Source organism: Carcharhinus amblyrhynchos, chromosome 35 (assembly GCF_965287045.1).
Source record: "Carcharhinus amblyrhynchos chromosome 35, sCarAmb.v2.hapA, whole genome shotgun sequence".
Taxonomy (NCBI): Eukaryota; Metazoa; Chordata; class Chondrichthyes; order Carcharhiniformes; family Carcharhinidae; genus Carcharhinus; species Carcharhinus amblyrhynchos.
In genome coordinates, this window is record NC_137358.1 from 14,796,166 (window position 1) to 14,823,977 (window position 27,812).

Consider the following 27,812-nt stretch of genomic DNA (forward strand, 5'->3'; position numbering starts at 1 on the left):
TTGTTTACCCCAGTCCAACGCCGGCATCTCCACATCATGAGGCAATTTATCATGGCCAATCAGCCAAACCTGCACATCTTTCAGACTGTGTGAGGAAACCAGAGAACCCATAGGAAACCCATGCAGACATGGGGAGAATGTGCAGAATCCACACAGACAATGACCTAAGGCTGGATTTGAACCTGGGGCCCTGGCACTTAGCAGTGCTAACCACTGTGCCACTGTCAGAGGGAAAGGGCACGAAAGTGGGAGGGAGAGCTGCACTGTGAGAGGGTCAGTACTGAGGGAGTGCCGCACTGTCAGAGGGTCAGTGCTGAGGGAGTGCCGCACTCTCAGAGGGTCAGTACTGAGGAAGTGCCGCACTGTGAGAGGGTCAGTACAGAGGGAGTGCCGCACTGTGAGAGGGTCAGTGCCGAGGGAGTGCCGCACTGTCAGAGGGTCAGTACTGAGGGAGCGCTGCACTGTCAGAGGGTCAGTACTGAGGGAGTGCCGCACTGTCAGAGGGTCAGTACCGAGAAAGTGCTGCACTGTCAGAGGGTCAGTACTGAGGGAGTGCCGCACTGTCAGAGGGTCAGTACCGAGAAAGTGCCGCACTGTCAGAGGGTCAGTACTCAGGGAGTGCCGCACTGTCAGAGGGTCAGTGCTGAGGGAGTGCCGCACTGTCAGAGGGTCAGTACTGAGGGAGTGCCGCACTGTCAGAGGGTCAGTACTGAGGGAGTGCCGCACTGTCAGAGGGTCAGTACTGAGGGAGTGCCGCACTGTCAGAGGGTCAGTACTGAGGGAGTGCTGCACTGTCAGAGGATCAGTGCTGAGGGGGTGCCGCACTGTCAGAGGATCAGTGCTGAGGGGGTGCCGCACTGTCAGAGGGTCAGTGCTGAGGGAGTGCCGCACTGTCAGAGGGTCAGTACTGAGGGAGTGCCGCACTGTCAGAGGGTCAGTACTGAGGGAGTGCTGCACTGTCAGAGGATCAGTGCTGAGGGGGTGCCGCACTGTCAGAGGGTCAGTACTGAGGGAGTGCTGCACTGTCAGAGGATCAGTGCTGAGGGGGTGCCGCACTGTCAGAGGGTCAGTGCTGAGGGAGTGCCGCACTGTCAGAGGGTCAGTGCTGAGGGAGTGCCGCACTGTCAGAGGGTCAGTACTGAGGGAGTGCCGCACTGTCAGAGGGTCAGTACTGAGGGAGTGCTGCACTGTCAGAGGATCAGTGCTGAGGGGGTGCCGCACTGTCAGAGGGTCAGTGCTGAGGGAGTGCCGCACTGTCAGAGGGTCAGTGCTGAGGGAGTGCCGCACTGTCAGAGGGTCAGTACTGAGGGAGTGCCGCACTGTGAGAGGGTCAGTGCCGAGGGAGTGCCGCACTGTCAGAGGGTCAGTACTGATGGCGTGCTGCACTGTTGGAGGGTCAGTGCTGAGGGAGTGCCGCACTGTCAGAGGGTCAGTGCTGAGGGAGCGCCGCACTGTCAGAGGGTCAGTACCGAGGGAGTGCCACACTGTCAGAGGGTCAGTGCTGAGGGAGTGCCACACTGTCAGAGGGTCAGTACTGAGGGAGTGCCGCACTGTCAGAGGGTCAGTGCTGAGGGAGTGCCGCACTGTCAGAGGGTCAGTACTGAGGGAGTGCCGCACTGTCAGAGGGTCAGTACTGAGGGAGTGCTGCACTGTCAGAGGGTCAGTACTGAGGGAGCGCCGCACTGTCAGAGGGTCAGTGCTGGGAAAATGCTGAACTGTCAGAGGGTCAGTACTGAGAAACTGCCGAACTGTCAGAGGGTCAGTACTGAGGGAGCACCGCACAGTCAGAGGGTCAGTACTGAGGGAGTGCTGCACTTTCGGAGGGTCAGTACTGAGGGAGTGCCACACTGTCAGAGGGTCGGTGCTGAGGGAGTGCCACACTGTCAGAGGGTCAGTACTGAGAGAGTGCCGCACTGTCAGAGGGTCAGTGCCGAGGGAGTGCTGTACTGTTGTATGGTCAGTGCTGAGGGAGTGCTGCACTGTCAGAGGGTCAGGACTGAGAGAGTACCGCACTGTCGAAGGGTCAGTGCTGAGGGAGTGCCGCACTGTCGAAGGGTCAGTGCTGAGAGAGTGCCGCACTGTCAGAGGGTCAGTACTGAGAGAGTGCCGGACTATCAGAGGGTCAGTGCTGAGGGAGTGCCGCACTGTCAGAGGGTCAGTACTGAGAGAGTGCCGCACTGTCGAAGGGTCAGTGCTGAGGGAGTGCCGCACTGTCGAAGGGTCAGTGCTGAGGGAGTGCCGCAGTGTCAGAGTTTCAGTAGTGAGGGAATGCAGATTATTTGGCCATTATCACACTGATGTTTGTGGGATCTTGCTGTGTGTAAAATGGCAGCTTGTTTCCGAAATACAACATGGAGTACAGTTCACAAGTGTGCGATCGTCTTGGAGATGTGCAGAGGCCTTGAAGGGTGCTGTGGAAACGCAAACCTCTCTCATTGGAAAAGCAATTGACATATTCCTCGATGTGGCTAGGACCATAACTGCCAACACAGTTTGAGAGCTAATTGGATATTGCAATGGGGTAGAACAACAGGGAAGGGGGCTGGGGAGGGGGTGGGCTGGGGAACTTATGGTCGCGGTGGACTGAGGCTCGGTGATGCTGCCCTATATTTTGTTTGGCCAGTTTTACTGTTTTCAGCCAAGGCAAGTCCATTGCTTTGAGGTTAACATTGTACCAGGGCTGGAGTGATGAAGGTTTGCCAATCCTGCAGGTAAGGTAATGTGGGCCATGCAGGCCGGATGTTGACAGCTGTGTGCACAGTCTGCAGGCAAAGGCCTGGTTTGATCGATCCATCTTTGTCTATGTCTATATGAACAGTGAGACACGTCAGCCTGAAGTTAGCAAGGCCAATTGACCTGGGCAAGAAGCCAAGACAAACACACTGAGTTGCAACAACAGAAATCTCCACCTTTGAGTCTTACAATCAATAAAAGCCACTTTCCCAGCACCACAATATCTAGCAGATATGGACAGGTGAAAGTCCCCTATCACAATTCAATATAAATGATAAATGTCTTATCATTGTTGTCCTTCTGGACTTTGCCCCTCTCTGTCTCTGTGACTTCCTCTAATCCCAAACCGAAATCTCTGCACTCCCCTAGTTCTGGCCTCCACAGACATGTTTTGCTGATTCAATATTTGATTAGCCGTCAGTCCAATCTAGTTCGTACTCTGCTGAGTCAGTAGAGGCCCAAGCAAACTTTGCTGTGTCACGATAGACCAAGGTTCCAACAATAGGAAACTGCTGACTAACCCTTGGCTCCGGTTTTGTGCTCAGTCACTTTGTGAGCTCAGATTTTATTACCGTTCCAATCACGAGCTGCTGCTGGTCAATTTCAACAAAGGTTAGATCATGTTACAGGCACTAACTCTCCCCACCACTCTCACAACTACAATAACAACAACATTTAAACAGTAGCTTTAACACAGCAACAAATCTCAAAGCATTTCTCAGGGGAGGTAGAAAGTACAATCTAGGATTGTAATGTGCTCATCAAATTCTTTATCAAAGAGGTGGGTTTTAAGTTTAAAGTTTATTTATTAGTGTCACAAGTAGGCATATATTAACGCTGCGATAAAGGTGCAAAGGTAAAGGGAGGGAAGTCTAATAAGAGAGGGCATAGGTTTAAGGTGAGAGTCGGAGAGATCAAAAGGGTCCAGAGGGGCAATTTTTTCACACAGAAGGTGAGTGGTGAGTATCTGGAACAAGCTGCCAGAGGTAGTAGTAGAGGCAGGTACAATTTTGTCTTTTGAAAGGTTGATTGGCCATGCCATGCTAAGTTGACCTTAGTGTCAGGGGGATTAGTAGGGTAGGGTTATAGGATAGAGCCTGGGTGGGGTTGGAGTCAGTACCGGCTCGATGGGCTGAATGGCCGCCTTGTGTACTGTTGGGATCTATGAAAAAGCATTTAGACAGTTACATGGGTAAGGTGGGTATAGAGGGATATGGGTCGAGCGCGGGCAATTGGGATAAACTTAATGGTTAAAAAATGGGCAGCATGGACAAGTTGGGCCGAAGGGCCTGTTCCCATGCTGTAAATCTCTATTCTCTGAACCTAAGTTAGTGTGAAAATCCCCTAGTCACCACACTCCGGCACCTGTTCGGATACACTGAGGGAGAATTTAGCACCCTAACCAGTACGTCTTTCAGACTGTGGGAGGAAACTGGGGCACCCAGATGAATCCCATACAGACATGGGCAGAACATGCAGGCTCTGCACAGACAGTGACCCAAGCTGGGAATCGAACCTGGATCCCTGGAGCTGTGAGGCAGCAGTGCTAACCATTGTACCACCATGCCACCTATGTGATGTATATATTAATATGTTTGTGCATATAATAGTGTGTGTGTGTACGTACATACATCTGTACCAAACGTGGACCCTTAGCAGGCAAACATCGAGCGCTGAGGAGCTACTTGACCTCGGTGTAAGAAGAATGGGTCTGGTCAACTTACCACCAAATGCTCCAAGGAGTCGGTCTGTGCTGTACCACCTGTATCTTGTGGGAAGCTTTGTGTAGAATAACATCTTTGACCGCAAGCCCATCAGGAGATGGTCTGTATATAACATCCTCGAGACCCTGAGGGAGAAGGAGATGGCAGATTCTGTCGGATGGTTCCCTGGGCAGGCTGTCAAAACCAGTGAGCAGAATACTTCATCGCTAGAATTTTCAAACAAAGCACCAAGATGTAAATTGGCTGGTGGGGAGAAAGGCACTCCCTGTCAGATCCTTCCTACACGTCTGGAGTCTTCTTCATCCACACACTATCCTCGTGGTAGCTGTGGTAGGAAAGAAACTGATATCCGCCTCTTTTCGGGAATGGACATTTGCAAAGAAGTTCGGAAGAGAGATGCATGGGTTTTTGTCAAAATTCATCCTGGGCAGCTCTGTTGATGACCTTTCATCAGTTCTGAGACGTTAATTCTATTTCTGTCTCCACATGAGCTCCCTGATCTGCGGATTATTTGCAGCATTTTCTGTTTTTAGTTTGGATTGGCACCATTTGCAATATTCTGCTTCTGGATTGTATAAAGCTGGAGGACTGCATCCCATTCTGGGCACCACACTTTTGGAAAGATGTTGAAGGTATTAGAGAGAGCGCAGAAAAGATTAATTAGAATGGTCCCAGGGATCAGCTATGTAGATAGATTGCACAGGTTGGGATATTTTTTTCTCGGAGAAGACAAGGTCAGGAAGATATTTGATAGGGATATCCACAATCACAAGGGGTTGTAAAGAATAATCCAGGAGAAATTGTTCCAATTGGCGAAAGAATTCCCCTACAGTCCAAAGATGTATAGGTTAGATAGATTGGCCATGTTAAATTGCCCCTTAGTGTCCAAAAAATGTATAGATTAGGTGGATTAGCCATGAGAACATGAGTGTTACAGGGATAGGACCGGGAAGAAGGCCTGAGTAAGATGCTCTGTTAGAGAGTCACTGCAGATGCGATGGGCCAAATGGCCTTCTGCACTGTAGGGAATCTATTCTATGAAGCAGAAGGCACAGATTTACCAAGCTGATTCCTGGGATGGCAGGTCTGTCAGATGAAGGGAGACTAAATCGGTTAGGATTGGAGTTTCGAAGAGTGAGAGGGGATTTCTTAGAAACTTACAAAATTCTAACAGGGTTAAACAGGGTAGATTCAGAAAGAATGTTCCCAATGGTGGGGGACTCCAGAACTAGGGGTCAGGGTTTGAGGATAAGGGATAGAACTCAGGTGAGGAGAAATTTCTTCACCCAGAGGGTGGTGAATGTGTGGAATTCACTACCACAGAAAGTAGTTGAGACCAAAATATTACCTGATTTCAAGAAGAAATTAGATATTGCTCTCAGGGCTCCTGCTTCTCTGGTTCCCTCACGGAAAACATGCAATCATTATGGTTCTCTATCAGAGAGCTAGCATGAGTGCGGTGGGCCGAATCTCCTGTGATTCCTCCAGGCGCTGCAATAGCGGCCCTGACACTAGGGGGCGCGCTAGGTCGCGCCGCGAGGCCGCCAACCTGATGCACAACAGCCTGGTCCACGTGATGGGCGATAGGGGCGGGGCCCAGGGGAGAGGGCGGGGCTCTAGGGAGAAGGGCGGGGCACGAGGGAGAGAGGGCGGGGCGCGGGTCAGAGGGCGGGGCCGGGGAGAGGGGAGGGCCCCGGGGAGAGGGCGAGGCTCTGGGAAAAGGACGAGGCCCGGAAGTAAGAGGGGGCGGGGCCCGGATGGACTAGGGGCGGGGCCCGGGGGGAGGCGGAGGGGCCCATGGGAAGGAGGCGGGGCCCGGGAGAAAGGAGGCGTGGTCCGGGGAGGAGGCGGGGCCCGGGAGAAAGGAGGCGGCGATGGGTTGATGGCGGAGGCTCTGGGGTTGATGTGTACCGGGGCCTAGAGCAAAGGCCGGGGACAGGAGCTGCGCTGCGGCCTGGAGGTTGGTATGGATTCTTACACGGGCAGCGCTGTAACTTTACACCCGGGATTCAGGGCCTGGATAAAGGCGGCGCTGACAGGATATAACCCCCCCATCACCCCTCACCCCATCCCTCCACCGCCCCAACCCCCCCTCAACCCATCTCCCCTCATCCCATCCCCCTTCAGCCCACCCCCCCTTCAGCCCTTCAGCCCATCACCCCATCCTCCCCCCGCCCCCCCACAGCCCATCCCCGATGCTCGCACTCCCACCTCCCGAATCAGTTGTGATTTGGAGTCTCTGAGTGGAAACATTGACTCCTGTGTGTCTCCTGGCCAGTGCTGTCAGACCTGCTGAGATTTTCCTGTGTTCTTGTTTTTGTTGCTTAATCCCATTATTTTGTTCATGTCATGCCAACTTTCCTGCAAGAGCCTTGATCTGGAGCTGGCAGTGAGATGGGCATCAGGATAGGTGGCATGGCACAGTGGTTAGCCCTGGATCTTCACAGTGCCAGGGACCCCAACACTAAGGGCCAATTTTCCATGGCCAATCAACCTAATCTGCATACAGAATCCCTGAAGTGCAGAAGGAGGCCATTCAGTCCATTGAGTCTGCACCAGCCACAGTCCCACCCAGGCCCTATTCCCGTAACCTCGCATATTTGCCCTGCTAATCCCCCTGACACTAGGGTCAATGTAATGTGACCAACCAACCTAAACTGCACATCTTTGGACTGTGGGAGGAAACTGGGGGAAACCCATGCAGACATAGGGAGAACGTGCAAACTCCACACAGACAGTGACCCTAGGGCGGAATTGAACCCGGGTGCCTGATGATGTGAGGCAGCAGTGCTAAACATTGTGTCACCGTGCCACCCAATGCTGCCTTTGCCTTCAGCTTGATGTTCTCATGCCAATTCTGATCTTTTTTTGCTGTGTGGCCTTGCTGAGCCTCTAACTTGCAGCAATGGTGTCTTGCACATCACCATGCTTTTTACAAAATGTGGTATCATGACTGTTACTGGCACAGATAACCTCAATGCCGAGGTAATCCGAGACAGGGTCTACAGGCATTTAGAGGTGCGAGGGCTGATTAGGGACAGTCAGCATGGCTTTGAGTGGAAAATCATGTTCACAAATTTGATTGAATTTTTTGAAGGGGTAACCAAGAATGTAGATGAGGGCAGTGCAGTTGATGTTGTCTACATGGACTTTAGCAACGTCTTTGACAAGGTACCACATGGTAGGTTGTTGCATAAGGTTAAATCTCACGGGATCCAGGATGAGGTATCTAAATGGATACAAAATTGGCTTCTTGACAGAAGCCAGAGGGTGGTTGTAGAGGGTTGTTTTTCAAACTGGAGGCCTGTGACCAGCGGTGTGCCTCAGGGATCAGTGTAGGGTCTGCTGTTCAATTCTGGCCTTGGGTGACTGTGTGGGATCTGCACATTCTCCCAGTGTCTGCATAGGTTTCCTCCAGATGCTCCTGTTTCCTCCCACACGCCAAAGATGCACAGGTTAAGTGCATTGGCCATGGTAAATTGCCCCTTAGTTTATAAAGATGTGTAGATTAGGGGAAAGGGCGCAGGAGAGGGTGTGGGTAAGATACTCTGTCAGAGAGTCAATACAGACCAAATGCACTCTACGGATTCTGTGATTTCTCCTATCTCCTTTGTCTTGTATCATTTTAGAAGTTACAAAACACAGGAATGATGCGGTTTTTGAATAGTTGTGGCAATCAACCATTTGTGATTTGTCTACAACAGGCCCAGACATGAATTGAGAAATAGCTGTGGTTCAAAGCTTCATTCCAATGTCACCTGTTTCCCTCAAGCACATTACCCCCTTCACAGGGTGTGACAGAGCTGTGCTCTCTTTGAACTGCCCTTCCATCTGAACTATGTTCCTGCTGAACTGATGCTCCGACAGAGCTGCACTCCAGCAGAGCAACAGTCCTTCCCAGCAGCCTTCCCAACAGAGTGGCGCTCCTTGTGAACTGCCCTGGGAGTACATTATATTGCTTTACAGTGAATATCTACCTCTATCTATTTGGCTAGGGATCGATGGTCCGGGAGCAACATGCCAAAACCATCAGTGGGTTGTACCTTTGCTGCACTTGTGGCATGGATCACCTTTACCTCTGCCTACGGAGCTGTGCCAACAGACTACCTGCACCTTGACTACTGTGTAATTGGAGCAGGTCCGGGTGGCCTGCAGATTGCTTACTTTCTGCAGCAATCCCAGAGACACTACCTGGTCTTTGAGCGCAGCAACCTCTCCGGCAGTTTCTTCGTTCATTATCCTCGCCATCGGAAGCTCATCAGCATTAACAAGCGATTCACTGGGAAGCAGAACAAGGAGTTTAACCTCCGCCACGACTGGAACTCGCTCCTCAGCCACGACGACAAGCTGCTCTACAAAAACTACGCCAAAGATTTCTTTCCTCACGCTGACACCATGGTGCACTATTTAAACAATTTCACAAAGAGGTTTGATCTGAAGATTCGGTACAACACTACGATAACGTGGATCGAAGCCGAGAGGGACCCCACAGCCTGGAGTGGGCACTATTTCTTCCTGACAGATCAGAATGACAACCATTACAGATGTAGGTACGTCCCCTAGTCTTACCCCTGCTGATACCCGTTCATGCTGCTGGCAGAGAGTTTCAGGAAGGCAATGGAGTGTGACGATACTGTACCTTTAAGTAATGTATTTCTGCACAGGATATTTCTAGCTGTCCCTTCCATTTTATCCAAGCTGTTGTGTCACTGGGATCCTGTATTGTTGCTGCAGCAGTATTATTCCTTCTATTGTCTAGAATGTTGGTTTCAATCTGAACTAATGCTGTTCTGCTGTTTTCCCCTGGGATTTTGCAGAGTGGGACATGATTGGGATAATTAGCAGGTATGGTCACGTGACAGGGAAGCTGGGCTTACGCAGAATATTCAAGTTTAGATGCTGCTTTTGGAATTAAGAAGGTGCAGTGTCTCTCTTTTCCCTCTCTGATGTTGGAAACTGGAATCTGCCAGGAGATAAATGTCTTTTTTGAAGATTTAGCTGTATGAGAGTGGACCTTTCTCTGAGAGTTGCTATTGTGGAATCTGCAGAGAGAAAGGTAACCTTTTCTGTCTCGGTTCTGGGAGCTGCTGGAGATTGGATTTACTTTTCTGAGGTTTTGGTAGTTTGAAGATATATCCTTCTTTGAAGATTGCTGTTTGGATCTCTGTCCAGAAGTGTTGAGGGTTTAGCATCATGTGTGCATCTTTGGATTCTGTGCTGACTGGTTCTATAGAAGGGATTTATGTTTATGTCTGTTGCTTTAAATTGGAATAACAGAGATAGCTAGCTGTTAAAGATTATGCTTTGCCATGTCTAACTATTTTTATCAGTAAAAATAATGTTTTTTTTAATATTCTACCTGTGTTCTTAAATAAAGTTTGTTTTGATAAAAGCTTCCTCGTGGGTCACTTAAATCATAGTTGGAGTGAAACACCTTTTGCTCATCCTAATGCTAAGATCAAATGTAAAAGGTCTAGGCTAACTGCATAACATACCTTGGAGATTCTGGTCTGGGCCTGCATTGGAGAGGATGCAGAACAGCTTGACAAGGATACTTCCAGGGATTGAAGGGGCTTAAATTAGGTGAAAAGATTGGAAAGGCTGGGGCTGTTCTCGTGAAGGGAAGGCTTAGGGTGGACATGCATGAACTGTTGGAAAATGTGAGGGGTCTGGACAAAGCAGGAAAGAAGAACCTGTTCCCATTGCAAAAGGGGGGGGGCGGTGGTGAGGAAAAACTGCTTTATTGCAACAGAAATATTAGGATCTAGTCCGCACGTTCTCCCCGTGTCTGCATAAGTTTCCTGCCACAGTCCAAAGATGTGCGGGTTAGGTTAATTGGCCATGCTAAATTGCCCTTTCGTGCCCAAAAGATGAGTAGGTTTGGGGGCTTAGCAAGATAAATAAGTGGGGTTATGTGGTTGGGGCTTGGGTGGGGTGCTCTGTTGGAGACTCAGTGCGGACTCGATGGGCCGAATGGCCTCTTGCTGGCCTGTAGGGATTCTGTGATCGGAAACACTTAATGAAAAAGATGGTGGAATTTTGGAACACATTTCTGGGAAAAGCAGTGGATGACAACTCAAAAAATTTATAAGTGACAGACTTTTATTGTCTGCGAGTGTAGCGAAAGCAGGACCAACTGGGGACTTCAAACGGAAATTGGATAATTAATGGAAGATAAAAGAATTGCAGGACAATGGGGGGAAAGGGGCAGGTGTGCTGACAAGCTGAGATTCTCTTGCAGTGTTGTGGCACAGACATGACAGAACGAACGGCCTTCCTCTGTGTTGTGACCATTTTATCCACCATTCACTGCGCTGTAATGGAGAGATAATTCTGCTTTCATTGGGAGAAATATCTGTAGTCTCTGTTTAGGAACAGGAGGGAGCCATTCGGCTGCCAATTCATGGCTAATCCACATCAGACACCATCCACTGCCTTGGCTCCATATTCCTTCATCTCCTTCACTAGTAAAAGTCTGTCACTTACAAATTTTGAGTTGTCATCTGCTGCTTTCTCTAGAAATGTGTTCCAAATTTCCGTCGTCTTTTGCATTAAGAAGTATTTCCAATCATAGTATCCCTACAGAATCCATGCAGCAAGAGGCCACCCAGCCCATAAAGCCTGCACTGAGTCTCTAACAGAGCATGCCACCCAGGCCCCAGCCCCAACCCCATAACCCCACATATTTACTCTGCCATTCCCCTTAACCTACACATCTTTTGGGCACTAAGGGGCAATTTAGCATTGGCCAATCAACCTAACCCGCACATCTTTGGATTGTAGGAAGAAACTGGAGCACCCAGAGGAAACACACACAGACATGGGGAGAATGTGCAGACTCCTCACAGTCACCCACCCAAGGCTGGAATTGAACCTGGGTCCCTGGCGCTGTGAGGCAGCAGTGCGAACCCCCTGCGCCACCATGCCACAATGATTGTTCCTGAGTACCCAGCTCTGATTTTAAGCTCTCGTTCCTTCCCCATGACTCCCGAATCAACAGAAAACATTTCTCTCTTTCTGCCCTACTGATTCTTCTCAAAATCTTTTAAATCACAAATCGCCCCAAACAGCAACTCGACAATGATCAATCAGTCTAAGTGCTGTTGATAGGGAGATAAATGTTGGCCAGGGCATGAGATTCATTACCTTCTCCTGAGAGAGCTGTTGGGACCTTGATTTAATGTCTCATCCACAAGATGGCATCTCTGACAGTGCAGCACTCCCTCAGGGTCACACTAGGCTGACTCAAAGGTGTTTTATCCAAAGACCTCAAACTTATATCCTTCATTAATTTAAACTGAATCAGTGCTGCTACCCAGCGAGGCATGGCTGATTCCTTTTACCTTGTGAAAGTGCTGCAATGTTTTGGGAAGGCTTCGTGAGTAGAACATTTAAGGCTTATATTCAGCCGAACAAGGTTGGAGAAGGAGGCAGGAGGTTGGATTTGGAGCTTTGTACAGGAGGGAAGGGTTCTCGGAAGCACTGACAGGATTAAATACTTGATCTGAGTTGTATTGAAGAAGGTGTGAGAGAGAGAGATCAACGAGGTTTCTGATGTATCCAGTCTAGGATTGTGAGTTGCATTAGCCCTAATCCAGGTAAAAGTTAAATCCTTTCATTTTCATTTGATTTATTGTCACATGTATTGGTATACAATGAAAAGTATTGTTTTTTGTGCACTATACAAACAAAGCATACCACTCATTGAGAAGGAAAGGAGAGAGTGCAGAATGTAGTGTTATAGTCATAGCTAGGGTGTAGAGAAAGATCAACTTAATGCGAGGTAGGTCCATTCAAAAGTCTGGTGGCAGCAAGGAAGAAGCTGTTCTTGAGTCGGTTGGTACATGACCTCAGACTTCTGTATCTTTTTCCCGTTGGAAGAAGATGGAAGAGAGAATGTCTGGGGTGTTTGGGGCCCTTGATTATGCTGGCTGGATTTCTGAGGCAGTGGGAAGTGTAGACAGAGTCAATGGATGGGAGGCTGGTTTGCGTGATGGATTGGGCTACGTTCACAACCTTTTGTAGTTTCTTGCAGTCTTGGACAGAGCAGGAGCCATACCAAGCTGTGATACAACCAGAAAGAATGCTTTCTATGGTGCATCTGTAAAAGTTGGTGAGAGTCGTAGCTGACATGCCAAATTTCCTTAGTCTCCTGAGAAAGTGAGCTTTCTTAACTATAGTGTTGGTATGGGGGCACCAGGACAGACCGTTGTGAACTGGGCACCTGAAAGCTTGAAGTTTTTGACCACTCCTACTTTGTCCCCGTTGATGTAGATAGGGGGATGTTCTCCACTACACTTTCTGAAGTTGATGACAATCTCCTTCATTTTGTGACATTGAGGGAGAGATTATTGTCATCGCACCAGTTCACCAGATTCTCTACCTCATTCCTGTACTCTGCCTCATTACGGGCTGTTGAACCAAAACAGCTCCAGGCGTTCCACAAGTTGTGTTTAAAAGAAAACAGCTTTCATATCTGTGGTTTGCCTACCGTCTCGTAATTTGCAGGCTGTGCTCAAAACTGAAAAATCTCACCCACGGTCAACAGACTTTGCCCCCCACCACACACCCCTGCCTGCTACGATTCCCGTGACGGGTGGGTGGTAAAATATTTCCCCCCACCAAAGTGTCTATTAACCTGACCTCAGTAAAATAAAAGAAAAATACCACAGATGCTGGAATCGGAAACAAAAACAGAAAATGCTGGAAAATCTCAGCAGGTCTGACAGCATCTGTGGGGAGCGAATAAAGCACATGTTTGGAGTCTGGCTGACCCTTTGAGATTTTCCAGCATTTACTGACCTGATCTCATTGTTTGCCAGCCCCTGGTGAACGCTGGGCAGAGGATTAAAGTGCCCTTTAGATGTTAATGGCTAGCTGACTGTTTCTGTTACCCTCTCTCCCTCCAGCGTCCTGTTAGTTGCGACTGGGATCTGGGTGCCCAATGTGCCTGATTTTCCAGGCTCGGAGTACACCGAGGGCTACGAGAGCATCTCTGTGGACCCTGACCACTTTGTCGGACAGACGGTCCTCATCCTGGGCCGGGGCAATGCAGCGTTTGAGACGGCTGACAACATAGTAGGAGTGACGAACTTCATCCACATGCTGAGCCGGTCCCGGGTGCGGCTGGCTTGGGCCACTCACTATGTTGGTGACATCCGGTAAGTCAGGTGTGACCACGTGTGGTTAGCTTCAACGGTGCAGGGTGACAGGGTTGGGATCCCGAGGAATCCCTTTCTGCTCCTGGCCATTTTCACCACTGGTAACAGTTCAACTGAGACCAGCACCTTTAGCAAAAAAGATCAATGACTACAGGGGGGAAATGATTATCTCTCTAACATCTTCCAGCCTTTACAACCCATTGATTCCTCTAACCTGTGTTTGCTGTGTGCAGCCTGCTTATGGCATAACTCCTCAAAGATTGCTGCACGTCTTAAAGCTGTGTGTGGCAGAGAATTGTAGAACACCTACAGTGCAGATTGAGGCCATTTGGCCATCCAGTTTTCACTGACTCTCTGAAAAAGCATTTTACCCAGGCCACCCCTTGCTCTATCACCCATAACCCCACGCATTTTACCAGGGCCAATCCACCTAACCTGCACATCTTGAGACACATAAGGGAAAATTTAGCATGGCCAGTCCACTTGACATACACATCTTGGGACACTAAAGGGCATTTAACATGGCCAATCCACCTAACATACACATCTTGGGAAGCTAAGGGGCAATTTAGCATGGCCAATCCACCTAACCCACACATCTTTGGACACTAAGGGACAATTTAGCAGGGCCAATCCACCTAACCCACGCATCTTTGGACGCTAAGGGACAATTTAGCATGACCAATCCACCTAACCCACACATCTTTGGACGCTAAGGGACAATTTAGCATGGCCAATCCACCTAACATACACATTTTAGGACATTAAGGTGCAACCCACCTAACCGGCACATCCAGTGCAGCGTGTCCCAGTTGCAGTCCTGCTGTGTACTCACGCAGCTTAGCAACATTCAACCCTCCAAGATATCTATATTCTTCCAATTCTGGTGCCTTGCCCATCCCCGATATTTACCATTCTACCATTGATGGTCCTGCCTTTTGTTGTGTAGCCTCAGCTTTGAAACTGTCTCCTTAAACCTTACTGCCTTTCTACCTGCCTCCCTTCAGACTCTCAAAGTCTACAATCCTTGACCAAGCATTTCACTATCAGTCCTGAACTAAGGCTCTGTACCAAATCTTGGGACCTTAGAATGTTTTACTAGGTTAAGAATATCATTTGTCCCAGCATTCACAGTCTAAATTTTAGAGAGCAAGTTTCAGATTTCCATCACACTTTATGTGAAGGATTGCTTCACACTGCAATTGCTGAGTGTGAACTGTTAGATGGCATCCCCCATTTTATGGATTCTCCCACCAGTAAAAAGCAGTATTTATTGACTCCTATTTAACATTTTAAACATCGATTAGATAACTCTGTCACCCTGCTAAATTCAAAGGAACACAAGTCAAGTGTTTTTGCAATAACTGCTTATATAGATGAACATCTTTGTTTATTTATTAGTATCATAAGTGGGCCTACATTAACACTGCAATGAAGTTACTGTGAAAATCCCCTAGTCATCACACTCCGGCACCTCTTCGGGTACACTGAGGGAGAATTTAGCATGGACAATGCACTTAACCAACACATCTTTCAGACTGTGGAAGGAAAACGGAGCACCTGAAGGAAACCCACGCAGACACAGGGAGAATGTGCAGTCTGCACAGACGGTGACCCAAGCTGGGAATCGAACTTGGGTCTCTGGCACTGTGAGGCACAGTAAGAAGTCTCACAACACCAGGTTAAAGTCCAACAGGTTTATTTGGTAGCACAAGTTTTCGGAGTGTCGCGCCTGCTTCAGGTGAGTGAAGAGTTGTGTTTACAAACAGGGCACGTATAGATACAGTCTCAATTTACAAGATAATGGTTGAAATGCAAGTCTTTACAGGTAATCAAGTCTTAAAGGTAAGGCAGCAGTGCTAACCACTGTGCCACCATTTGAGTTCAACAAGAATTTTCCTCTGCTGGCCCATTATTTCTTAAGCTCACTAGTTTTTCCAAATTCTATACCCATAATCTTAGCGGAACGGTACAGATAATAACCAAATCTGTTTCACAAGTCTTGGTAAAGTTGTCTGCCTGTCCTGTCCAGCACCTGCTGGCCTTTGGTATTAACTCTTTCCATCCCATACTCTGCTTCCTCGAGACCTGCAGGTCTGGAAGTTGCTGAGCGGTTAACTACACCTCAGCACTGGTTGGTCAAGAGAAGCTGTTCCTTGCAGGCAGTAAAGAAGCTAAATGATATGTTGGCCATGATAGCGAGAGGATTTGAGTATAGGAATGGGGATGTTTTGCTGCAGTTGTATAGGGCATTGATGAGGCCAGACCTAGAGTATTGTGTGCAATTCTCGTGTCCTTATCTGAGGAAGGATGTCCTTGCTTTAGGGGAACTACAGTGAAGGTTTACCGGGCTGATTCCTGGGATGGCAAGTCTGTCGCGACGAGAGACTTCAGTTGGTTAGGATTGTATTCATTGGAGTTTAGAAGAGTGAGAGGGCATCTCATGGAAACTTATAAAATTCTAACAGGGTAGATTCAGAAAGACTGTTCCCAATGGTGGGGGAGTCCAAAACTAGGGGTCATAGTTTGAAGATAAAGGGTAAACCTTTTAGGACTGAGGTGAGGAGAAATTCCTTCACCCAGAGGGTCGTGAATATGTGGAACTCACTACCACAGAAAATAATTGAGGCCAAAACGTTGTCTAATTTCAAGAAGGAATTAGATATCACTGTTGGGACTAAAGGTATGAAGGGATGCGGGGGCGGGGAGCAGGATCAGGATGTTGAGTTTGATGATCAGCCATGATCAAAATGAATGGGGGAGCAGGGTGGAAGGGCTGAATGGCCTACTCCTCCTATTCTCTATGTTGGCTCACGTTTCTGTTCATTCTCCTCAGGGCTGTGAATAATGCTATGCTGGACACCTACCAGCTGAAATCACTGGATGGCCTGCTGGAAGGAGACCTGGAGAACATCGCCATCATCCAAGACAAAAAGGGAAAGCTGCACCTAAGACTGAGGTACCAGTTTAACGAGAGCAAAGCCTCCCAGGACGGGTGGTCGAATGAAACCGATCAGCACCTCCTGTATGAAGATGAGATTGATAACTTTTCTGTGCGTGAGCCTTACGACCGTGTCATCCGTTGCTTGGGATGGAAGTTCGACTTTTCCATTTTTAACAAGTAAGCACAGTCACACTGCCCTTTGAACTGTCAGACTGTGTTAAGTGGTAGCTGACTCCCACCTCTCGCTTTTGGCTTCCACTTGTGAAATTTTCTGGTATATTTTATGAAGAGGATGGTTTTCCTTTCCAAAAGCCACTTCGACCTTTCTGTTCAGCAGCATTGCTCTCCTTTATTTCAGAGCTTTCCTGATCCTCTGTTCCATTTCACCCATTGTCTTGTCTGACACTTTAACATATAGCCCCAGTGGCCTAATGGATAAGGCACTGGCCTCCTGAGCCAGGCGTTGTGATTCCGAGACCCATCTGGGGTGATGCATACTTTTTAATCTTCATGCTGATTGGGTTAATCAAGTTGGAAAGGGTAGCTGCAACAAATTCATGGAGTGCACTAGTGATAAGATATAGGAGCAGAATTAGGCCATTTGGCCCATTGAGTCTGCTCTGCCATTCAATCATGGCTGATACATTTCTCAACCCCATTCTCTTGCTTTTTCCCCATAACCTTTGATCCCCATACCAATCAAGAACCTATCTATCTCTGACATATATACTATACACTCAATGACCTACCCTCCCCAGCCTTCTGTGGCAACGAATCCACAGACTCACCACCCTCTGGCTGAAGAAATTCCTCCTCATCTATGTTCTAAAGGATCATCCCTTTATTCTGAGACTGTGCCCTCGGATCCTAGTCTCACCCACTAATGGAAACATTTCCCCCACGTCCAGTCTATCCAGGCATTTCAATATTCTGTAAGTTTCAATGAGATCCCTCCTCATCCTTCTAAACTCCATTAAGTACAGACCCAGAGTCCCAAACACTGCTCGCATGTCAAGCCTTTCATCCCCGGGATCATTCTCGTGAACTTCCTCTGGATCCTCTCCGAGGCCAGCACATCTTTCCTTCGATACAGGGCCCAAAATTGCTCATAATATTCCAAATGTAGTCTGACTAGAGCCTTATAAACCCTCAGCAGTCCTGCCTTTGTATTCTAATCCTCTTGAAATTGCATTTGCCTTCTGACTACCAACTCAACCTGCAAGTTAACCTTAAAATTGTAGAATCCCTACAGTGCACAAGTCCCTTTGTGCTTCTGATTTCTGAATTCTCTCCCATTTAGAAAGTAGTCTACGCCTCTATTCTTCCTACCAAAGTGCTTAACCTCACACTTTCCCGCATTGTATTCCATCTGCCACTTCCTTGCCCACTCTCCTAATCTGTCCAAGTCCTTCTGCCATCTCCCTGCCTCCTCAAGACAAAATGTTCCTTCACCTATCTTTTGTATCATCTGCAAACTTAGCCACAATACCCTCAGTTCCTTCATCTGGATCACTGATGTATAAAGTGAAGAGTTGTAGTCACAATGCTGTGCTATTCCTCGGGCAATATGTTATCAAGCCAACCAGGCTATCTTGGATCTGATAATGGGTAATGAGATCGGTTTAATAAATGAACTCAGAGTAAAAGATCCGTTAGGAAATAGTGATCATAACAGAACAGAATTTAATATTCAGTTTGAGAGTGAGAAACGTGGGTCGGAAACAACTGTGTTAAGTTAAATAAAGGGAATTACAATGAAAGGAAGATAGTGTTGGCTAAATTGAACTGGATGGGTAGATTAGCAAGAAAGACAGTAAACAAGCAGTAACAGACATTTAAGGAGGTAATTATGACTCTCAGCAAAAATATATTCCAGTAAGGAGGAGGGAACCTAAGGGAAGGATAAACCAACCATGACTAACTAAGGAAGTTAAGGAGGGTATTAAGTTGAAAGAAAAAACATATGAGACAAAAATTACTGATAGCCTGAACACTAAATTTAGAATCTAGCAAAGAAGGACTAAAAAAGAAAATAAAGAGGACAAACTAACGAGGAATATAAAAACTGTTAAGAACTTCTTTAAATATATAAAAAAGAGACAGAGGTCAAAGTGAACATAGGTCCTTAGAAAATGAATCAGGGGAGATAGTTATGGGGAACAAGGAAATGGCAGAGAATTTAAACATGTTTTTTGATTTGATTTATTATTGTCACATATTAACATACAGTGAAAATTATTGTTTCTTGCACGCTATACAGACAAAACATACTATTCGTAAAGAAAAAAATGAGAGTGTGCAGAAAGTAGTGTTACAGTCATAGCTAAGGTGTAGAGAAAGATCAACTTAATGCAAGATAAGTCCATTCAAAAGTCTGACGGCAGCAGACAGTGTATTGACTGGAAGAAACTGTTCTTGAGTCAGTTGGTACATGACCTCAGACTTAGTATTCCTTAGAGATTACTAACATACATGTCAACGTGCAAATTTAACAGTAGTATAGTCCAGTTCAGTTTTTCTCTTCCAACATTTGATTGTTCCATCCTTCCACATATCATAGTCGTGATAAAGCATTTGCAATCCATTCCTGCCACATGTATAACCTTCAAATGAAATGGCTGTAACAATAAACTCCATCGAAACAGTCTTGCAATTTTATCTTTAAACTTCTCCAGAAACTTCAGTGGACCACAGTCAATGAAAATGATTGTTTCTAGATGAAGTGTTGGCAACAGAAATGTTGCAATGCCAAAACCCAACCCAATGTCTCCTTCTCCATGGTCTAGTATCTCTTTTGATGAACATTTAGTTTTTTGGAAAAATAACCAATAAACTATGGGTGGCACAGTGGCACAGCAGTTAGCACAGCTGCCTCACAGCACCAGGGACCTGGGTTTGATTCCCAGCTTGGGTCTGGTTCCCAGTCTGTGTGGACTTTGCATTCGCCCTCTTGAATACATTCAATGTTTTGGCATTCCGGTGGTAATGAATTCCACAGGCTCACCACTCTTTGGGTGAAGAAATGTCTCCTCACCTCCGTCCTAAATGGTCTACCCTGAATCCTCAGACTGTGACCCCTGGTTCTCATGAGAACATGTTCTCGTGTTCTCCCACACAGACACGGGGAGAATGTGCAAACTGCACACAGACAGTGACCCGAAGCCGGAATTGAATCCGGGTCACTAGCACTGTGAGGCAGCAGTGCTAGCCACTGTGCTGCCCACTCCTAGAGAGAAAGTGATTTGGGTGAACATTGGCTATGTGAGTGATGCCCCCCCTGCCCAAGTGACTATGGGGATTAGCTGGGTAAATGTGCGGTGTTACAGGAATAGAGCCTGGGTGGGATTGTGGTCAGTACAGGTGCGATGGGCTGAATGGTCTCCTGTACTGTAGGCATTCTATGACTTGCCAATGCACCTTCTCAATCAATGGCCCCCTCGTGGAGAGCTGCAGATGCCCACTGGGCACAACTCCAGCCAGCGGTCACCACCTTCAGGCTGGGTGGGAGGAGGGAGCGGACAAAAATAAGCTGTTGTGGAGGAGAATAAAACCATGCTTTCCTTCATTCACCCCCCCCCCCCTCTTTTTAATTCAACAGTATTACCAAACCTCTGAGGAACCGAGGCCGCATGAGTAAGTACCCGCTGGTCAAAGCTACGTATGAATCAGCCAGCCTGTCTGGGATGTTTATCATTGGGGCAGCCAGTCATTCTGTCGATTACAGGAAATCAGCTGGTGGATTCATTCACGGGTTCCGCTATACAGGTGAGCATCAGGACGAATCAGACACTCTACAGACAAATCATAGGTAGAATTGCATTGAACTTGCAACAGAGAAAGAGGACATTCGACCCACCGATCTATTCCAGGTATTTATGCTCCACATGAACCCCTTCCACCTCACTTAACCTCAACTGTTAATACATCCTCCTACTCCATATGGGAGTCAGAATTGATTTGATTTATTATTGTCACACGTATTAGTAAACAATGAAAAGTATTGTTTCTTGTGCGCTATACAGACAAAGCATACCATTTATAGAGAAGGAAATGAGAGAGTGCAGAATGTATTGTTACAGTCATAGCTAGGGTGTAACTTAATGTAAGGTAGGTCCATTCAAAAGTCTGAGGGCAGCAGGGAAGAAGCTGTTCTTGAGTTGGTTGGTACATGACCCCAAACTTTTATATCTTTTCCCAATGGAAGGAGGTGGAAGAAAGAATCTGGTGTGCATGGGGTCCTTGATTATGCTGGCTGTTTTCCGAGGCGGTGGGAAGTGTAGACAGAGTCAGTGGACGGGATGCTGGTTTGCGTGGTGGATTGGGCTACATTCAGGACCTTTTGTAGTTCCTTGTGGTCTTGGGCTGAGCAGGAGCCCATACCAAGCTGTGATACAACCAGAAAGAATGCTTTCTATGGTGCACGATAGTGAGAGTCGTAGCTGACATGCCAAATTTCCTTAGTCTTCTGAGAACATCAGGATAACAAGTGAAAATGCACGAGCAGGCAGTCTTATCGTATTGTCTCTATTAATATATATATCACATGTAGGATCAATTAAGATATGAAATTTCAGGAGATACATTCACGGCGCAGGATAATCAGCAAAATTTGCTTCGGAGCTCAGTACTGTGCTATGAAGAAAGTACAATCCATGATGAATGCAAAAATTTAAACATGGGGGTAGAATCCAGGATTAACACAGTGTTAGAGAATAATAGACGACAAGTGCTTCTGTGCTCATATATCATACAACCTTGTCAAGATAAAAGGGTATCACAGGAGTATAATCACAAGGGAACAAAGTTCTGGCTTCGGGATGAACTGCAGGAAAATATCACCATCTAGTGAGCTTGAAAAGTCATGACAGTAACATCCAGAGTTTCACCAAAGCCTTTGCACTTCTGCCAGTCATCACCCTGAAGCCCTGGTAAAGAGAAACTAGGACCCAGTGGGTGATCATAGATCATAGAAACCCTACAGGGCAGAAGGAGGCCATTCAGCCCATGGAACCTGCATCTACAACAATCCCATCCAGTCCCTACCCCCATAACCCCATGTATTTACCATGTTAATCCCCCTGACACTAAGGGCTAATCTAGCACATACAATCTACCTAACCCACACATCTTTGGACTGTGGGAGGAAACCAAAGCATCCGGAAGAAACCCACACAGATACGGGGAGAACGTGCAGACTCCACATAGTCAGTGACCTGAATTTGGAATTGAACTAGGGTCACTGGCACTGTGAGGCAACGGAGCCACCTGGTGGTGAAGACCCTCTGCACCCAGCTGCTTCCTGGCCTTCTTGACAAACACTGAGGACAGGACAACTTGAGACCAGTGGTGGAGTTTTTGACTGACCCCTGACCTTGAAGACAGGCTACAATGTGTCTCATTGAACCTGAAACAGCCAGTCTTCAAACTGAGATTGTGAAAGCACAATTTCATCCCTGGCTCCCATCGGGAGACTGGGAGCATGGATACTCCTCCTGTGGCCCCATATCCCTGAGGATATTCATATACCACACAGCAGGATTTCTAAGGATGCAAGATATATCCTGATGAGGAAACTGACCTCCCAACTGACAGGATTCTCCTCTCCATTTCATCCGTTCTCTTTAGGATTTCTCACAGTTCATCACTGTGAACACCAATAGTCTGTGCCGGAGTGCAGAGACTGTCATCCACAACTTTATTCACAATGGCAGCCATTGTCTCGATGCCCACAGCATTGCTGAAGCGTAGGCCCACTCACCAGCGAAACCACCACAGCAAACTAGCCTGGCTGTCTCCCACTGCCTCAACCAAACGAGGATTTTCTTGACTTAACCCTGTTGCCAAAGTTTAACCAGGATTGTTCAGGAACATGGCACAGTTTTGATACATCAAGATTAAATGTTCATATGCATCAGGAGAAAAAAAGGGTTAAATTGTGAGAAGCGCCAAAGCTTGCGAAAACATTGCTGCTCCCGTGTTTAAATCACATAACCCCCCCCTCTCCCCAAACCAATTTTTAAAATCCAATTTCTACATTCTGCCCACTCTTTGGATAAAGACATTTCTCCTGAATATTTTATTGGCGATTTTCTTACATTATTCCTTAGCTTTGGTCTCCCCAAAGTGGAAACATCTCTACTTTCTTAAAACTAAAACTAAATTAATCTAACGAGATGAGATTTGAGACAGATGGCAGCAGAATTGGTTTTCCACAGGGGGTTGTGAGGCTGGAAGGTCAAGAGTAGCCGACACATAGGAACACCACCACCTACCAGGAAGTTTCCCTCGAAGCCACTCATCATCCTGACTTGGAAATGTATCCACCATCCTTCACTGTTGCAGAATCAAATTCCTGCATCTCTCTCCATAACAACACTGTGGGTGTACCTATGTCACATTTACCATTTACCATAGAGGTGGAGAGACTCTTCCCGCTCAGAAAGGACAGTAGGACTAGGGGGCATAGCCTCAAGATAAAGGGGGGGCGGTTTAGAACGGAGTTGAGGAGGAATTTCTTCACTCAAAGGGTGGTGAATCTCTGGAATTCTCTGCCCGTTGAAGTGGTGGAGGCTGCCTCGCTAAATATTTTTAAGACGCGGGTTGATGGGTTTTTGATAAGCGAGAGGATTAAGGGTTATGGGGAGAGGGTGGGAATGTGGAACTGAGCCACGACAGATCAGCCATGATCTTATTGAATGGCGGGGCAGGCTCGAAGGGCTAGATGGCCTACTCCTGCTCCTATTTCTTATGTTCTTATGTTACATGGACTGCAGCGATTCAAGCAGACAGCCCTCAAGGGGGAAATTGGGGATAGGCAATAAGTGTTGACCTAGCCGGCAACACCCACAAAATGCACGTAGTTGTCAGGCGAGTGCAGAATCAGCTTTGGGCATGATGCCCCATGTAGCCAAATAGCTATCTGATTCTCACTGTTCAGGATCATCCAGAACAATGTGAGGATCTGATGTTTCTCTCCAGGCGTGATTTTAATTGACACACTGGGAAACTTTTAAGAAAACAAATTTTATTTAACAACATAGTTTGACAAATGGATTAGCTTAACCTTTAACATTTGAATAATACTTAAATATGACTAGATACAATTTTTAATTCTTAACTTAGGATTTCAATGTTGTCTCAAAACAAGGCTAGAAAATCACACAGCCTATTGAGAGGCAAGAGAAGAAATGATCAACACTTGCATGCGAGATTCAAAGATATTAATGGGGTAATGGCATATTTAAAAATTACTTTATATATATATATATATGTATCTATCTTATAAATATTTCTCATGGGAATTCAAGTTAAGGGATAAGCAATAAAAGTTCCAATTCAAGCAATATTCCTCTTATAGATATAAACTCCTCTTCAAAATCAGTTAACAATAACCCAGGTTTCATGCTTGTACTTAATAACAGCCCTAGAGCTTTCTGAACACAGCTGGAGAGGTGTTGAGTATTATTAAAAACTTTGCATAACCTTTTGTGAAGGCTGCTATCCACAGTGATACAGTGGTTAGCACTGCTGCCTCAGCACTAGGGACCTGGGTACAATTCCAGGGTTGGGTCACTGTCTGTGCGGAGTTTGCACGTTCTCCCCATGTCTGTGTGGGTTTCCTCACACACTTCGAAAGATGTGGTGATTAGGTGCATTGGCCATGCTAAATTCTCCCTTGGTGTACCCGCACAGGTGCCGGAGTGGGGATTTTCACAGGAATTTTATTGCAGCGTTAATGTGAGCCTACTTGTGACATTAATAAATAAACTTAATCTATCCTTGTGATCGCCTTTCCAATGGCAGTAAGCTTAAGATCAGAGAAGACTTTGTGATATAGGCTAGTAGGATGCAGAGGAGCAAAAGACAGATCATCTCGCTCATTGAGAGCCCTGTGTTTGATCAATTTAACTACCTTGGAACATTTGGCTGAGGCACATGGTAACAAAGACTAGGAATCTGATCTCGGCCTTCGGCAGTCTCCAGATTTATAGAATCATGGAACCCCTACCGTGCAGAAGGAGACTATTAATGCCATTGAGTCTGCACCGACCACAACTTTATCCAGGCCCTAAGCCCGTAACCCCACATATTTACCCTGCTAATCCCCTGACACTAAGATCAATTTAGCATGGCTAATCCACCTAACCCACACATCCTTGGACTGTGGGAGGAAACAGGAGCACCCAGAAGAAGCCCACGCAGACACGGGGAGAACATGCAAACCCCACACAGGGCTGGGATTTGAACCCAGGTCCCTTGTGTTGTGAGGCAGCAACGCTAACCACTGCAGTCGACAAGAGATACTTCTCTTGATTGAAGCTGAATCGGTGTGCTCCTAACTAGCACTAATTCTGTTCTATACTTCATTTCCAGTGGCTGCTGCAGCTCTCAAAGCTCCTGAAACTGCCCTGTTTGTAATTCTCAAAAACTTAGGTGGAGCTGAGAGCGTTTTATGTTGCTGTCTTGGTGTAACTTTTACTTTCTGCAAACTTGAGCTGATTAAAAGCTCTGCTGCCTGTATCCTAACAAGTCAACTGTGCTTGTTGACTTAAATTGATTCCCAGTCTGGGAAAATCTAATTTTCAAATTCTCATCCTTGTGTACGTGACCTTGCCCCTCTCTCTCTCTCTCTGTAACCACTTCATGCCCTGCAAACCATAATACTTTTTCATTTGAAAGTACAGAGGACAAAGAAAATTACAGAACAGGCACAGGCCCTTCGGCCCTCCAAGCCTGCACTGACCATGCTGCCCGACTGATCTAAAACCCTCTATCCTTCCGGGGTCCATAATCCCACTATTCCCATCCTATGGGAATTGAGAGCTTAAGCAATTGGAGTAGGCCATACAGGCCTTTAAGCCCACTGCACCATCATGGGCGGCACGGTAGCACAGTGGTTAGCACTGTTGCCTCACAGCGCCAGGGACCCGGGTTCAGTTCCGGCCTCGGGTCACTGTGTGGAGTTTGCATGTTCTCCCTGCGTCTGTGTGGGTTTCCTCCCACAGTCCAAAGATGTGCAGATTAGGTGGATTGACTGTGCTAAATTGCCCCTTAGTATCAGGGGGATTAACAGGGTAAATATGTGGGGTTACGGGAATAGTGGGATTGTGGTTGGTGCAGACCCAGTGGGCTGAATGGCCTCCTTCTGTGATGATTCAGTATGTTCATGGTGATACTCGACCTATCCCTGGTAATTAATCTTGCTCCAGAGTGTACCTATCAAGTGAATATCGCCAGCTTTCTGTGGTAGAGAAGCCCAAAGAGTCACAACTGCAAAACTTTCACATCTCAGTCCCTAAAGTTCAACTGTTTATTCTGACACTGTCATCACTGGGTTTGGACTCCCGTCAGAGGTGGGGGTGAATGTCAACATGTAGCATAAAATTTAGAAGCTGTTTGGCCCCTTGAGCCTGCTCTGTCATTCAATATGATCATGGCTGATCAGCTATTCTTCAGGTCCACTTTCCTACCCTTTCCCTGTAAAGGTATTAGCACTGCTGCCTCGCAGCGCCAGGGACCCAGGTTCAATTCCCGGCTTGAGTCACTGCCTGTGCGCAGTCTGCACATCCTCGGGTTTTCTCCCACAGTCTGAAGGACATGCTGGTTAGATGCATCGGCTGTGCTAAATTCTCCCTCAGTGCACCTGAATAGATGCCAGAGTGTGGCGACTAGGGGATTATCACAGTAAGTTCATTGCAGTGTTAATGTAAGCCTACTTGTGTGACACTAATAAATAAACTTTAAACTTTGGAGGCTTAGCAGAATGATTAAAAGTGGGAATCTGCAAACGATTAGAACTGGCAAAGAGTTGATATCTCTGAGGGATGGAGATGATTGCAGAGGTAGGAAAGAGCGAGGTGATGGAGGGATTTGTTAACAGGAGTGAGAGTTTTTAAATCAAGTCTTTGTCAGGTCAGTGTGAGTGGGTGAATAGGAGTTAGGCAGCTGGTCTGGGTGAGTTTCAGTTTCCAGAGAGTGGAGGATAGGAGGCCAGCCATGTCCGACTCCAGATATCATGTTTGACTCTTGTGCATGGTTTGTTAATGCAGCTGTTGTAACCAGCAGTTTCTGGTTGTCTCCTACCAGCCCGTGCTGTTCACCGCCTGATGGAGCGTCGCTACCACGGCATTCCCTGGCCGGCCACTACCCTGCCCATCACCCACTTGACCAACGCAATAATCAAGCGCATCAACGAGGCCTCTGGTCTTTATCAGATGTTCACTGTCCTCGCTGACGTTGTACTGCTGCGGAAGTGAGTGAACCTCCACCGTAAGAAATGTAATGTGGCGCGGGACAGTATTCACAACCTCCAACACACACAGCCCAGTAAAAAAAACTCCTGTCACTGTTGCTTCGATCACCCTGCGTGACCTTCACTTGTGATCTGATGCCCTTCTAAAATTAAAGTTTATTAGTGTCTCATGTAAGGCTTGCATTAACGCTGCAGTGAAGTTACTGTGAAATTCCCCTAGTTGTCACAGTCCGGCGCTTGTTCAGGTCAATGCACCTAACCAGCACGTCTTTCAGAATGTGGGAGGAAACCCTGGAGCACCCAGAGGAAACCCACGCAGACACGGGGAGGACATGCAAGCTCCTCACAAACAGTGACTCGCGGTTGGAATTGAACCCAGGTTACTGGAGCTGTGAGGCAGCAGCACTAAGCACTTTACCACCGTGGTGCCCCTTCCTTCTTTAAGTTGAACCTAACCCACTATTTCTTCCCCCCCCCCCGTCCCACACCACCAGGTACTTGCTGCATATACTCCTGAGCCTGGAGTGTGGCAACTAGGGGATTTTCACAGTAACGTTATTGCAGTGTTAATGTAAGCCTACTTATGACACTAATAAATAAACTTTTAAAAAACTGATGGTAGAATCCCTACAGTGCAGAAGGAGCCCATTAAGTTTACATCGACTATCTGACAGAGCATCTTATCCAAGCTTCGTTCCCGTAATCCCACATATTTATCCATCTAAACCCCCCAACCTTCGCATCTTTAGACATTAACCTACACATCTTTTGGACTATGGGAGGAAACCGGAGAACCCGGAGGAAACCCACGCAGACATGGGGAGAATGTGCAAACTGCACACAGACAGTCACCAGAGGGCAGAATTGAACCTGGGTCCCTGATGCTGTGAGGCAGCAGTGCTAACCACTGTGCCACCGTGCTGCCCAGAGCGAAAGTTGGCTGATGTTAACCTGATGATACTGAGTTCTCTACAGCTTCTAGGCTGTGATCAGTTAAG

General features: G+C 47.2%; 1 protein-coding gene across 1 annotated transcript in view; it reads left to right on the forward strand.

Moving 5' to 3' along the window:
* The first annotated feature begins 6,317 nt into the window (after positions 1 to 6,317).
* The window catches only part of foxred2 (FAD-dependent oxidoreductase domain containing 2), a 31,732-nt gene continuing 10,237 nt past the window's right edge, over positions 6,318 to 27,812 (forward strand). Inside the window, exons 1-6 of the mRNA XM_080217311.1 lie at positions 6,318 to 6,417; positions 8,453 to 9,007; positions 13,367 to 13,618; positions 16,455 to 16,739; positions 20,161 to 20,327; positions 26,649 to 26,814. Of these exons, the coding sequence (XP_080073437.1) occupies positions 8,475 to 9,007; positions 13,367 to 13,618; positions 16,455 to 16,739; positions 20,161 to 20,327; positions 26,649 to 26,814 (1,403 nt within the window). The 5' untranslated portion in view covers positions 6,318 to 6,417; positions 8,453 to 8,474. The remainder of the gene's footprint in view (positions 6,418 to 8,452; positions 9,008 to 13,366; positions 13,619 to 16,454; positions 16,740 to 20,160; positions 20,328 to 26,648; positions 26,815 to 27,812) is intronic.